The sequence below is a fragment of the Eurosta solidaginis genome, chromosome 4, assembly GCF_040869045.1.
Source record: "Eurosta solidaginis isolate ZX-2024a chromosome 4, ASM4086904v1, whole genome shotgun sequence".
Classification (NCBI taxonomy): Eukaryota; Metazoa; Arthropoda; class Insecta; order Diptera; family Tephritidae; genus Eurosta; species Eurosta solidaginis.
Window position 1 is genome coordinate 150507645 of NC_090322.1, and position 13338 is coordinate 150520982.

The 13338-nt window shown below is 37.4% G+C and overlaps 1 protein-coding gene across 7 annotated transcripts in view; it reads right to left on the reverse strand.

Moving 5' to 3' along the window:
• The window catches only part of LOC137250502 (inactive dipeptidyl peptidase 10), a 768065-nt gene that overhangs the window by 17128 nt on the left and 737599 nt on the right, over positions 1-13338 (reverse strand). For all 7 annotated transcript variants that reach the window (XM_067783411.1, XM_067783412.1, XM_067783413.1 and 4 more), the window contains exons 7-9: positions 11501-11970; positions 11095-11245; positions 2325-3482 (exon numbers count right to left, since the gene is read on the reverse strand). In XM_067783411.1, the coding sequence (XP_067639512.1) occupies positions 2325-3482; positions 11095-11245; positions 11501-11970 (1779 nt within the window). The remainder of the gene's footprint in view (positions 1-2324; positions 3483-11094; positions 11246-11500; positions 11971-13338) is intronic.

A 13338-nucleotide genomic window follows, 5' to 3' on the forward strand; every position in this document is an offset into this window, starting at 1 on the left:
TTCTGAAAATTAGAGTTGAAGGTCAGAATTTTGAACTGAGTTGTATTTTTTTGAATTTTAATTGTAATTTTGAATTTCAATTGTAATTTTCTGAGCTTCAGTTGAAAATTCTGAACTTTAGTTGTAACTTTCTGAAATTGAATTTCAATTTTCTGAACTAAAATTAAAAAAGGTGTAGTTAGTTTATTTTTTAAAGAAAATAAACAGATAAAATGCAAGTTGGTTAGTTAGTTCTTTTTTCTGTTGGGTAGTGATCACTTACTGCATGGGTAAGGCAATTCGTTAGCTGGACACATTTTAAATTTTGTTAAAGAGAAGTGGCTGATAAAATTTTAAAAGCAACGCCATCTAATTCTGAAGTCACCAGGGGCTTCAAAGGTTGTTATATGATTTCCAGACTCAAACTCGCGCTAGTACCTTAATGATGCTAATTGTTGGAACGGGAAGCAGTGAAAGATGTATAAGAACAAATATGAAGGAAGCTTGAAAGAAAACTGGTTTCTATGGCTGATCAAGGCATTGACGAAGAAAGCTTTGGTAAATTGTGGAGAAAGAAAAAATAGATTGATACAAAAGTAAAGTAGGTGAATAAATCCAAGAGAGTACGGGTTTGGAATAGTATGAGGTATGCAGGTTTTGTCGTAGGCGGAAGATATTCAGTCAAACGAGTCAAATTACTACCGAATGAAAAACGAGCATTTTATTCTGCTTAAATCACTCACACACACGCCTTGATGTGATATAAGGGAAGCAGTTTTCCGTACCATAGGAGTGGGGAAAGTAGAGAGTGAAGTGGCTGGACTTATCGGTATGAGCTGGAAGAAGCATTTGTATAGTAGAAAGTTGTTGGACAAAACCGGTAGTATTAGAAACAGAGTATTGAGATGGAAACTGCTAAGTGTGATAGTGACCGGCAGCGGATGAATAGCAGGTGTGAGGCTACAATTCACAGTACCGAAGTCAGAGAAATGGAAGCGTGGGTTATAACAAAGGGGTTGCGCGGATCGGTTTTTCCCGGCAGGGCTCGAGTTAGTGCTAGCTTAATAGCTGCACGCTATACGAAAGATGACAAGATGGTGGGGTGTTGTACCAGCAGAAACTTTGCAAGGCAATTCGTGGACTGAAGAGAAGAGCACCCATCGCTCTACAACCGGAGCCAAAGCAGAGGAGAAAGGGTGATATCAATGATGACATGATACGAAACATTCATTCTCTCTCAATTCGTTTCCAGGAATGGGTCTTAAAGTTCATTCAATTGTAAACATTGGTTCATTCGATTGTAAACAAACTTCATTCGTTTCCAAGAATGGGTCTTGAAGATCAGAGTTGCGTAAACCGCGCAAAAAAAATTCCAAGAAAATCGGTGCGTTTTCATTATTTTTCATTTCAAGTGTATTCAACTACATAAGCGGATCAAAAATTTGTAAAAAAGGTACAAGAAATAACAAAATTAAATGAGCTGTTATATTAACGCACGAAAAGAGATAAGTACATTTTATCTTAGCTATGAAAAAATTTAATTTCACGTGTTGTCACGGAAAAATTTTTAACGGGTAAAATAAGCTTTTTTTTGTATTTGTGATCCTGAAAAAATTCGAGTTTTTTGATATCCCATTTGACAATCTTGAGTAAGTTTTCGGTGAAAATCATAAATTAAACCTTTACCATGTAAAATACCCCAAAGTTATTCCGAAATGCCCAAATTTGATTTTGAGGATGATGGCATCTATGGTCAATGTTATAAAAAATGCACATTTTCACGCGCTCTCAGAGAGCGAGAAGTTTCATATCATGTCATCATTGGGTGATATAGCCAAAAGGTAGTGAGCCCCACTGACTAAGCCTGGACAACTAGCGTGATGATCATATGCCAAGAAGGAAAAAAGAAAAAAATATTTGTGAAGTGAAGGATGGAATACAGCAGCATAAGAAGGAGAGACATTGTGAAACTTACTTACTTGCTAGAAAGAGAGGGCAAAAGTGAGAGAAATATCGAGAGACAGCTTGAAAGATAAACACAAAGGGATACCCAATGAAGGTCATAGAGGTAGAAGAAAATTAAAAGTATGGGGAGGTGATAAGGAAAAAGCAAAGGGAGTTCTTCTTCGTTCTGAAAATAATAGTTATTTTTCCAGTTTCTTCATTTCGCTAAAAAAACAGTTATTTTTGGAGTTTACCTATTTCACTCATAAATAAAATCAAATAAATTATTTACTAAACACTTTTTTCGCCAGGGTTTTGGTTTAGAATATTAAACATATCTTTGGTATCCTTTACGGCCATCAACTAATTTAAAGAGTAAAAGTAAACATTTTTAAACTTACATGTGCAATATAAGAGGAAACGCAACCTCTTCATCCTCACGCATGCCGGGCGGCAAATAAAGTCGCACCTGCGCTTGAAAACCGTGTCGAATCTCCACGCTAAATGTTCTTATTTGTGGTAGAGCCAATTGTGCCAGACGATGCCGCAAACTAGAACCCGAGTTAAGTAAATATGTTTTCATGTTGCTTTGCGTATCCACCATATAAACGCTCGGCGACTCGGGACCCAAACATTCTTGTACATAATACGAATAATCTTTGCTGAAGTAGATTTTGTTGTATAAACAATTCTTCGGTATATCATAATAACATTCAGTATCATCATCATCATGATCGCCGCTACCATCATCCACATATATACCTTGTGCTTTCAGCCGAAAAGTAGACAACGTATTATCACATGTTAGGCACGTGGGCTGTGTTGATGTGATGTATGTACGATTGGATTGTGTCACATTCAATCTTAGACTAGTTTTGTAAAGATGCCGTTCACCAGGTCTCTTTTCTGGTGCTGCCATAAAATAAACAATCTCATGCACTTCATCCCAGCCTAATAGCTCTGTTACCTCAAAACGTCCCATTGTTAGCGGCACTGGCCGTCGATCTAGCGATGAAATGAAAACAACATGTCGAAAGTGACCATGTTCGCCATCGCGCACAGGAAGACGTTTGAGCAAATAGCCACCATTTGATATTTCATAAGTCGTTTGACCACTGCTCGCATTATGGAAGCTATGACTGATATTATAGCCGTTTGCGAGCCATATTATTTGTTGTTGGCTGCGTTTAAGATTTCCGTTGTTGCGCATTGAAAAAATCGGTCGCTCTGTGGGTAATACCCAGCCATCATTTACCGTCACTTCAGTATGCACTGGTTGGCAATGGAAATCGGGTGCACGACAAATCACCGTCGTAGCTTGAGTTTGTCCGCGATCTGTCACTGTTACTGATAGATCTATGGGTGTAGCCCACGTGAGTGCGCCAATATAACTGTCATTCGCAAGCCCAATGGGAAGCTTTATTTGTGTGGGAAAAATGTATTTGAGGACGGAAAGGTTAACTACATTAACAGTCACGTTTGGATTGACTTCGCCCGCTTTTGGGTAGCGTTGTGTTAGAACTGCAGGATATTTGATGTCGTCACCCATCCATGTGTACCTGTTTGATAGAAAAAAGGTGTATAAATACAGTGCAAATCCCATTAAAAAGCTCGTTGAATTTATTGATTATTCAATCTTAAAAAATAGTACACACAAAGTGATCATTTACTTTACATCCAACGCGTTGGCGCTACGGAAGGGATCATAAATCCTCTTTTCGCTTAATATTTCCTGCCATACATCAGGAGAGGTAAGCTGACAGAATTATCAGTCGTGCCGTGTAAGCTTTGTGAGAATTCCCGAAATGTTTCCCGGGGAGTCGTCCTTATCCTCGCAAAAACTGGATCGTTACCCATGAAGTGATTTGTTGACTCACCACGTCATCCTTTATCAGACCAACGCTTGCTTAGCTGATCCGTGGCACAGCTTTCTAAGAGCACACCATAAGTGGCGGGCGGTTTTCAAATTGCTTGGTGGTATTCACCTCCAGTTCGCATATACTAAAATAGCTGCATGACAGTTGCAAGCAGCGATGTCGCTATGCTCTAGCATTCAAATAATCTTTATTGAAAAGTAGCTCGTAGCAACCGCGTGCGACTTAAGGCGTTCGCCGACTCTCGACTACACCGCTTTGATAGCCGCTTGACTATCCGAGTATATGTTAACCTCCCCAAGACATGATGCACTGGATAGCGTCAAGCGTCCTGCATCCTTCCGTGACGGCTTCATCCTTGAAGCTTAAACTAACTCCAAATTTCTAACGAAATACGCCCACCTTCCCATCTAGCTTGGGCCAATCCATACAAATTAACGACTGCCCAATAATGTTTCCCACCCAATAGTCCCACGATAATAAATAAGTTTTGAGTTAAAAGCCGTGGCAAAATCTGTTGCAAAGGAATCTATTGTGATATTGTCCAGTGCATCCCATGCTACCAAAGTCCCATATAAGGTGATCGGATTGATCACCATGTCATATAGCCAGTGTATTACCCTTTGAGAGAGCTCCCAGCGTTTGTCTGTGGCTCCACAGCCGCAGAACAATGCTCTCTCCTCTATTGGGCTTTAATGTCAGATTGCTGCCAAGTAATATGCCAAGGTACTTAACTCTATCTGATAGTACCAGTGACACTCCGCCAATGGTGGAAGGTCTACATAGAGATATGGGGAAATCCGCCAAACTTTGGTTTTTTTGGAGAAAACAATTTTTTTTGCAACATGGTATCACGCAAATATCTTTTTGGTAGGAACATTGAGGGGTAGATTGGAGCTATAGTGCATCGCCGTTACTCGTCTTACATAATGCCTCAAAAAGATATAGTCAAAAGATCGAGCAAAATATATATAAATTGAGGTCGCAATATTAAATATACATTTATTTCGAGACTCGGTTTTGCAGATATTGGTAAAAATATAAAACCGAATAACCGTCAAATATTTTTTAATGCAAAGTTTGCAACACATTTATTTTAACACCTTTCTACCGATTCTTTTGAAACTTTAAAAACATATAGATATGTATATGAATGGAGTATGTTTAGGTAAAAAAGTTTTAATATCCGAGATCCGGTTTTGGAGATATTGATAAAAATATAAACCCGGAAAACCTTAAATTTTTTTACTTATTTAAACACTTCTTAACCGACGGTGTTGAAATTTTATCAGGATGTACATATCTATGTGGGGTATATTTAGGTAAAATTTTGTTGATACCCTGAACTCGGTTTTAGAGATATCGGCAAAAATATGAAACCGGGTAACCGTCAAATATTTCATACCCGTTTTTTACTTTTTTCTCTACACCACATTAGTATACCATCAATTGCTTCATCTTGGAATATTCACGCAAGGAAAGTTATTGATGTTTGTACCAGAGAACTGCAAAAATCACAATTTCCTTGATTTAATCAAACAGTAAAACTAGCATTCACATTCAATAATGCGAATAAACTCGTAATTGAATATACTCAGCATCTGTCTTTACAAGACACTGTTAGCATGATTGCGATCGAATGACCGAACAGGTTTTGCGTGCGATTATATTGATCAAACGAAGGCAAGCGAATAAAATCAAAGCACGAGAATTAGTATCGTTTAGTTCGGCAAACAAACACAATCGTAAGCAATGTTTATATGTATGTTTGTATGTATATTTATATGTAGCTTGTCGCCGTGACGTAAGGACAGAAGAATCATGCAAATATTCAGACGCATGGAGTTTTCATATTTGCCTTTTCATTCCGATGAATGTAATCACCGTTGAAGCAAACGGGCAAACGCCTGAATTGATTATATTCACGCATGTAATAAGTTGGTTGATTTTAAATCAATGTCGATTATGTTCGTTTAAGCAAGTTGGATCATTGAACACGATCATGTTGCCGAATGTAATCGAAGGTTGTTGTGTTCGATTTTTGCAGTTCATTGGTTTGTACATGGGGCAAATATACGAAATTTCCAACAAAAATTGGCAATCGTCAAAAGGTGTTTTAATTTTTGTGCCGAATTTGTGTTTCTTTCCATTTGCTTTTAAATAAAACCTGGTTAAAAAAAAAAAATTTTTTCTACACTTTTTGACGATTGCCAATTTTTGTCCGAAATTTCGTATACTTGCACCATGTACAAACATCAATAACTTTCCTTGCGTGAATATAAGGCAATTGATGGTATACCACTGTGGTGTAGAGAAAAAATTAAGAAACGGGTATGAAGTGATAAAAGTAAAATTGTAGCTGTGCCCACAAAAAAACATGCTCCTGAAAAAAATTTACGCAATCAAGTGCTTCCACTTTCAACACTGAAAGGGGCACATCGAATTTGAAAACCCAGGTATTTTTAGTCCCTGATAGGCTATTATCGTGCATAATCCAAATTTCAATACTCAATTGCCTCAAAAAGCTATAAGCAAAAAACTGTCAATATTGAAAATGGCAAAAAAAAAGTGTCGCTAATTTTATTGATGATAGTTTTGAGTATTGGAGGGGCACATCAATTTTGCTCATACTTTTATAATCTCCGTCTCAAAAACAACATTCAGTTTAAATTCCATAGCGTTTCAGCGATGACTCAAAATTTTATCGAAAAAATTCAAAAAAAAAAAAAAGAAAAAAAAATCAAGGGTATCGCTTAAAAAGTGTAAAAATCGACTGCAAAATCTTACTATCAACTTTCTTGATTTTTAAAATCATCAGATCGGATAGTAAAAAGGTCAAACTTAATGTCCTTGTAGTTTTTTCTGGCCTTAAGTTTTTTGCCCGTGTGTAAAACCCGAGTATCCAAAAAAGTAAAATTTTTTGGGATTTGCCCATATCTTGTACCTCCTAATAAATATAACTAGCTTAGTTTTATTGAGATTTTATATCTAGTCCGCAGGACTCAAACACACTAGCCACCTAGCCGAAGTCTCTATGTGAAAGGTTCCGTAAGTTCGCCGCATATTTCTCCCGGACTAGGATTGCTAGGTCATCAGAATAGGCCAACACTTGGAAGCCTCTACGCTCACGGTTTTGGGGTAGCTCATTTACGACCACGAACCAGAGGAGGGGAGAAGAAACATCCTCCTCTGCATAGGAAAATGTTGTGACTCCTTCTGATGAAGCAGGCAGTTTGGATATGTAGAAATCAAACAGAAGTTTAACAAACTCTTGAACTCGGTGCGTAAACAGCTCCATCGGGTGTCACTCGTTTTGTAGCGTTGTATTATTTTTCTGAGCCGAGATATGACATATTTAAGCAATAGTCGTTTTTGCAGGCAGAAAATTACTCCAGCATTGCTGTCATCAGTCAGATTTTTCCGTAGATTTTACGAGTATTATTGTGGATCTTTTTCCTTCTTGTACAGAAAAAAGACACTCGACGAAGGTTTTTTATTAATATCGGGAATAATTGACTTAATACGGAAATGAAGCGGTACGTTTCACCACTAAAGTACTAGCCCGATCATCTCGGAAAAGATTTGAAATGACCACGTCTAACCTTCTAGGTATATGGATTTTCGTCGCCTCTTACGGCAGGTTTACCTACATATTATCTAGTCATATTTAGCTCTCACTGAGCAGGTGTGAGTGGCGTGTGGAGAAGCCCGCAGCTGCCTGTCTTCTTTGTGTTACTACCAGCGTTGACAGATTGACGACGCCGTCGTCATTTTGACGATTTTTAACTAGAATGACGCTTGGACGATTTTATAATGAAAAATTGTTATTTAAGCCTGCCTTCTATGTAAGATTTATTTTAAATATTCGAACACCAAGAAATTACATATATTTAAAATTGAGATACAAGCTTTTTATCAATTTGCACTTTTTATGCCATTTCCAACACTAAGTTTTATTGACATTTGTGCTTATCTTTTAAATGCTTACTAGCGCTGTGCAAGAATGACATTTGATGTATGTGCATAAGACTGGGTCGATTTATTAACCGATATCGCGCCATCGATTTTCGATAGGATTTGGGCTCAGGAAAAAAAGTTCCACTACGCATATCCAAAAAAATAATTTTCAAGCCTGCGAAATTTCATTTTTTCTACTTTTATTCGACTTTGATTTTTAAGGTTTTTTTATGACCTACTATACAAATTTTCATTTGATTGTAAAATTTTCATGTATACCCTGTCCGACCCAAAAATGTCCGCTAAAAACGTTGGCGATAACAGTTTTTTGAATAAAAAAAAAAAAAAAACAATATTATATGAAAATTTTTTTAGTAGGTCATGAAAAATACCTTAAAAATCAAAGTCGAAAGAAGTAAAAAAAATGAAATTTTGCAGGTTCGAAAATTATTTTTTTGGGTATGCGTAGTGCAACATTTTTTCCTGAGCCCAAAACCTTTCGAAAAATCGCGCGATATTCGTCCATAAAAATCGACCCACCCTAATGTACATACAAGCCGCGCAAGAAGAATTTGAGTGCTAAAGTGAAGAAGAAAAGAATTTAAGCAAAAGGGATATATTTGTGAAATTTCCGAGCAAGAAAGTGAAATTTAAACAACATTGTATTAGTTTTTATATTGAACAGTGTGATCAAATTAGAAAGCGTTTTGATTTTAACAATGTTGTTCTACAAAACTTAAGAAGTTTCATGTATCCCAAAGAAGTTGTGGAAAAAAAATTGATTCTTTGCATATGGTCTTGCAACATTTTTCGCACACAATCGATCAGAAAATTGTGCAGGTAATTGCTAGCGAGTATGGGGAATTATAGTTTTTAGAATTTAAAACATACTTTGAGAACATTTCTTAGGTTCCTCCAGAAGTTTTTTTTGAAAAATTACTTCTCCTATTAAAAGAGCTGACTCTACATACGCTGTTTCTAAATTATGTGCATTCGTTGCAGATCTAATGTGATTTGCACACTCTTCAGCAAAGGTACAACGAATTTTTTCAAAAATAAATTTAAACAAATCAAAAATCCGAAACCGTCTGGAAAGTTATACATTAATAGGAATGTTGCTAGCCCAAGATTATTTAAAATTGAACACCTTTTCCTGTCATAATATTGAACCGCAAATAAATATGCAAAAAAAATGAACGCGAAAATGTATAACTAAGAAATTAAATTGACATAGGAGTTTATGCGAGGCTCGATTCGAGCAGAAAGAAAACAAAAGCAAAATAATTGTTAAAATGACACAACAAGTACCCTTTGTATGTAATACCAAATTTATCTTTTAAGACGTTTTTGTTATTTATAAAATAAAACGAAATTAATTGAAAACGATTTTATATGTTGTATGTGGCAACAAAAAATAACAATCAAAGAGAATTTTCAGAAAAGCGCTATTAAAATTAATATTGTTGAATGAAATCCGGCGATCTCATTTTGGTTTCCGGCGAATACAATCGTACGTCCCCTAGTAATAACCCAACTTCGTCCTAACTCAACTTTGGTTATTATTGGTTGTTGCCATAGATATGACGATTTTTGACGATTTTTTGGGCGGCTTCTGACGACTTGGAAAAAAAAATTATGGCAACGCTGGTTACTGTGCACACTTTCTACGCTGCGTAAAGACGTGACTGTATCATTATAATGGGTTAAACCGATACTTTGATTTAAAATAATGCGCACATTCAGGACACAGACGACGTGACGAACTTGACTTTAAGTTATTTGTAGGGAGACAGGAAATTGGTTTGGTGTATTGTCTCATACTGGAATTTGGTGCTACACATCACGGAGCCATAAAGCTTGTGAATGCCATTTTCAATACTATTGACTTCAAAATCTCTCTCAAATTACTGCTTGTTGTTGTTGTTGTAGTTGTAGCAATAGCGACATTACCCGAAGGCCTTGAGGAGTGTTATCGATGTTGATGGTCATTTGCCGGATGTAGATCCGGTACATTCCGGTAACAAGCACCATTAAGGTACTAGCCCGACAATCTCGGGAACGATTTGGAATGACCACATGAAACTTTCTAGGCCTTTGTGCCCTCGCACATAGCATGAGGAGTTCGACACTTAGGTTGGAGAAGCTATATATTGCGGTGACAACCCCTTGAGAGTGTTGCGGTACACAACTCCTTGAATAAATTTGGTATTTTAGTCGCTTCTTACGACAGGCATACACTCAGAGAAAAAATCGTTCTAAAACGAACGAAACAAGTTCAAAATTAAGAACATTCGTTGACAAAAGTCTGTTAAGTACGTTTTTTCTTAACTCGTGACCGATGGGCTTGTTGTAAGAACAGGTTTTCTAAGCACACCGTTCATATTTTATGACCACTTTGATATTGATGTGTGAACCTTCTGTGCTCTTTTCAAGCACTACTTGGGCTTCATTCAGGATTTTTCGTTCTTACGCTTCGAAAACGATTTGTGGTCGATTTAACAGTTTTCGGTTTCAATTCAAGAACGGTTTGTGCTTGATCATTGGTGGGAGTGGGAAGGTACAATTTATTTATTTTTTTATTAATAAATAATTTTTTTGTCATTAATAAAATATATTAAGAACAAAAAAAAAAAAATATTATTAAGGTTCCAAAAGATTAGAAAAAACGCATAATATGCATTTTTTCATATATTTCTCTTATTGAGAAATTCTTCTTATTTGATGATGCAATCTGAATATATATTTAAAACATTGCATAAAAAGATTGAGAATTACCTGTGCATATGTGAATGGAACTTAACGAAAAACAAGAGCTAAAACAAAATAGAATATAAAAAAATTGTTTTAAAAAACTTCAGAGTTTGACGGTGATCGAACTCGCGCCACACGATCGCAACCGCAACATCATAGCCGCTGGGCCACTACAACTGCTTAATAGCTTGTGCCAAATGTTGTATTTAACATTGTAGTATACAAGAATTTTCTTTTTTCTTGAACTTAATTTAAGAATATTGTTCTTAATTTAAGAACATTGTTCTCATTAATAGAACATTTGTTCATATTTTAAGACCAGCCGTTCTCTTTTCAAGAAAATGGTTGCCAGTTTAAGAGTAAGGTTGTTGTTTTGACAACAGGTCGTTCGTTTTTCAAGAACAAAAAAGTAAGAACATGAAAAGCTTGAATTGAGCCCGGCGGTGCTAGATTTTAGAACGGCGTTTTTCTCTGAGTGTACCTACCGCGGGTATATTCTAAGCCCCCTAACCCACTGGGGCTTAAATTACTGCTGCTCATTAGTTGTTTGCGTATTGATTTTTAAATTTAATATTCAAAACATACTTACTTGTATTCATTCACATCGCTATCGTTGAATGTGAGAAACGCCAAAAATAGGCCATCCGGTGAAAACGCTAGACCACTACTACGACCATTCAGCTCTGGTACATTCTCATAAGTCCAGTCCGGGATACCATTGTAAACGACACCAGCGCGACCTTATAATGTGAAAGATATTTGAACACGCAGAAAATAAGAAGAAGGGAGGAAAAAACGAATAAAATATTCATTTAATTGTACAAGAAAAATGTAAAGTATTAAAATAAGGGGATGAAGAGCAGCAGCACTGCGTCACTTTCAACATAGCAGCAATCATTATTAGATTAAAATAACATAAAAATGCAAAAGAGTGACAGTGCAGTAAAGTGCTTGCTTACACATTCGGCAGCATCCTCTCCCACACTTTCACTAACCTGTTGTCGTTATACGGCAAACTAGTTCACCTTGAACTTTTGGCTTGTAGTAGATGTCATTCTCGTATACAAAGGCAATTGCCTGATTTTGTGGAAATGCTTTTACGGCGCCACCATTTGGATATTGAAAATTGCTAAGAGGTGGTGGCTTGCCGATGCCACTCAATGTCGCACTGCCAGCCGTTGCTGCACCTGCCAAACTGCTAAGCAATATGCTGCCACCAGATGCATTAGCGGCCAGCGCATTTGCGCTACGCGTTAGCGTTGTTGTTGTACCAGAAGATGTAGTGGAAGTTGCTGTTGTTGTTGTGGTAGTGGTTGATGTACTGCTGGTGGCCGTGGCAGGTGTGGCCGATGTGAATGGTATATTTGGTGCCCATGTAACATATTGTAGGCGGGGCGGTTCAGCAATATTCTCTGTTGGCCCCAGCGGGAAGGTGTTGGCGGTTTGTACTTCGTAAACATGATGTCTACAATTGGATGGGAGAAAATGTAAACACGCAAAATTTTAAAATAATTATTTTCATTAAAAATTATGAAAAAATGTGGTGCTAGTATTTAACAAATAGGTTACTCTTTTGAGGATTAGCATGATGCCACATTAACATCATTTACCGGTATCACCGGTATCGGAGCATCGAAACATTGTACCATTAACGGTGCTAGTCGGTTATATAAGCTGGCACAAACAAACGTTAATGGGTGTTTTATGGATAATAACAGTCCCTTGCCGGATGTAAATCCCACACTCTGCGAAAGTAACAGGCATCGGAGAGTGTAATAGCGTTTGGGGATGGGCATTGTCAAGAAGTTCGAAACGAGGATGGAAGGGTCAATTCGGAATAATTGCTAAGCCGAACCGAGTTTCACATATGATCTCAAATAGTCCCCGAGGAACGTAAGAAGCAGTGTAGCTAGTACATGGTAACAGAATAGAAATGAAGCAACTCGTGCTACTGAGCAAGACGATGGACGAAAACAATATGATAACAATTTTGGACATTTGCTTCCCTTGAAGAAGGAGCGTAGAAACATTCCTCAAAAAGAGCGTAAACAGCGTTGCGAAGAATAGAATCTAAAAAGTTAATAAATCTCTGCAAAATGGTGTAGAGCAACACCACCAGATCCATAAGGGTTGGGAAGGTCCTCTCCGAGCCATTCAAAACCAAGCGATGCTTAAGACAAGGACACTCCCTTTCGTGTGAATTCTTTTACATTATGCTGGAGAAGACAATTAAAGCAGCAGAGCTTAACCGTGTTGGTACAATCTATATTAAGAGTATAACAGTTCTTCTTCTGGAAAATTGCGCTGGTCGTGGATGGTTGGCTTTTACTGGTGTGCTTATCGAAAGAAGAAGCGAGTCCCATACTAAAAGGGTATCTCCGAGGATTTAAATCCCGGACGGTGTATAAAGCATTTGCTCAATCAAATCATACGACGCTCCGATGCCCTATTCTGATAGAGAAAGAGGCAACACTCGGCGCACTAGGACTCTAAAATATTTCGGAGTTGAAGCTAGGAAACATGATAGGGCATATGAAAGCAATAAAAAATGCATAGGAAATCCCACATTACAACTGCATGACGTAATGCCCCCTAAGTTCAGAATATGACGGAACTTTGAATTGTCCATTATGGACAGAACCCACTGGGAAACAAGGAATCCTTATAATGACTCTGACCCAGAGGTCTAGTTTACGGATGGAACGGAAGAACAGGAGCTGGTATCTATGGGCCGAACTTCAAGAAATCGATACCAATGGGATGCTACCCCATCATATTTCAGGTAGAAATCCATACAAAAAAGTAGATAATGTTTACGGAGAGCATCATCCTA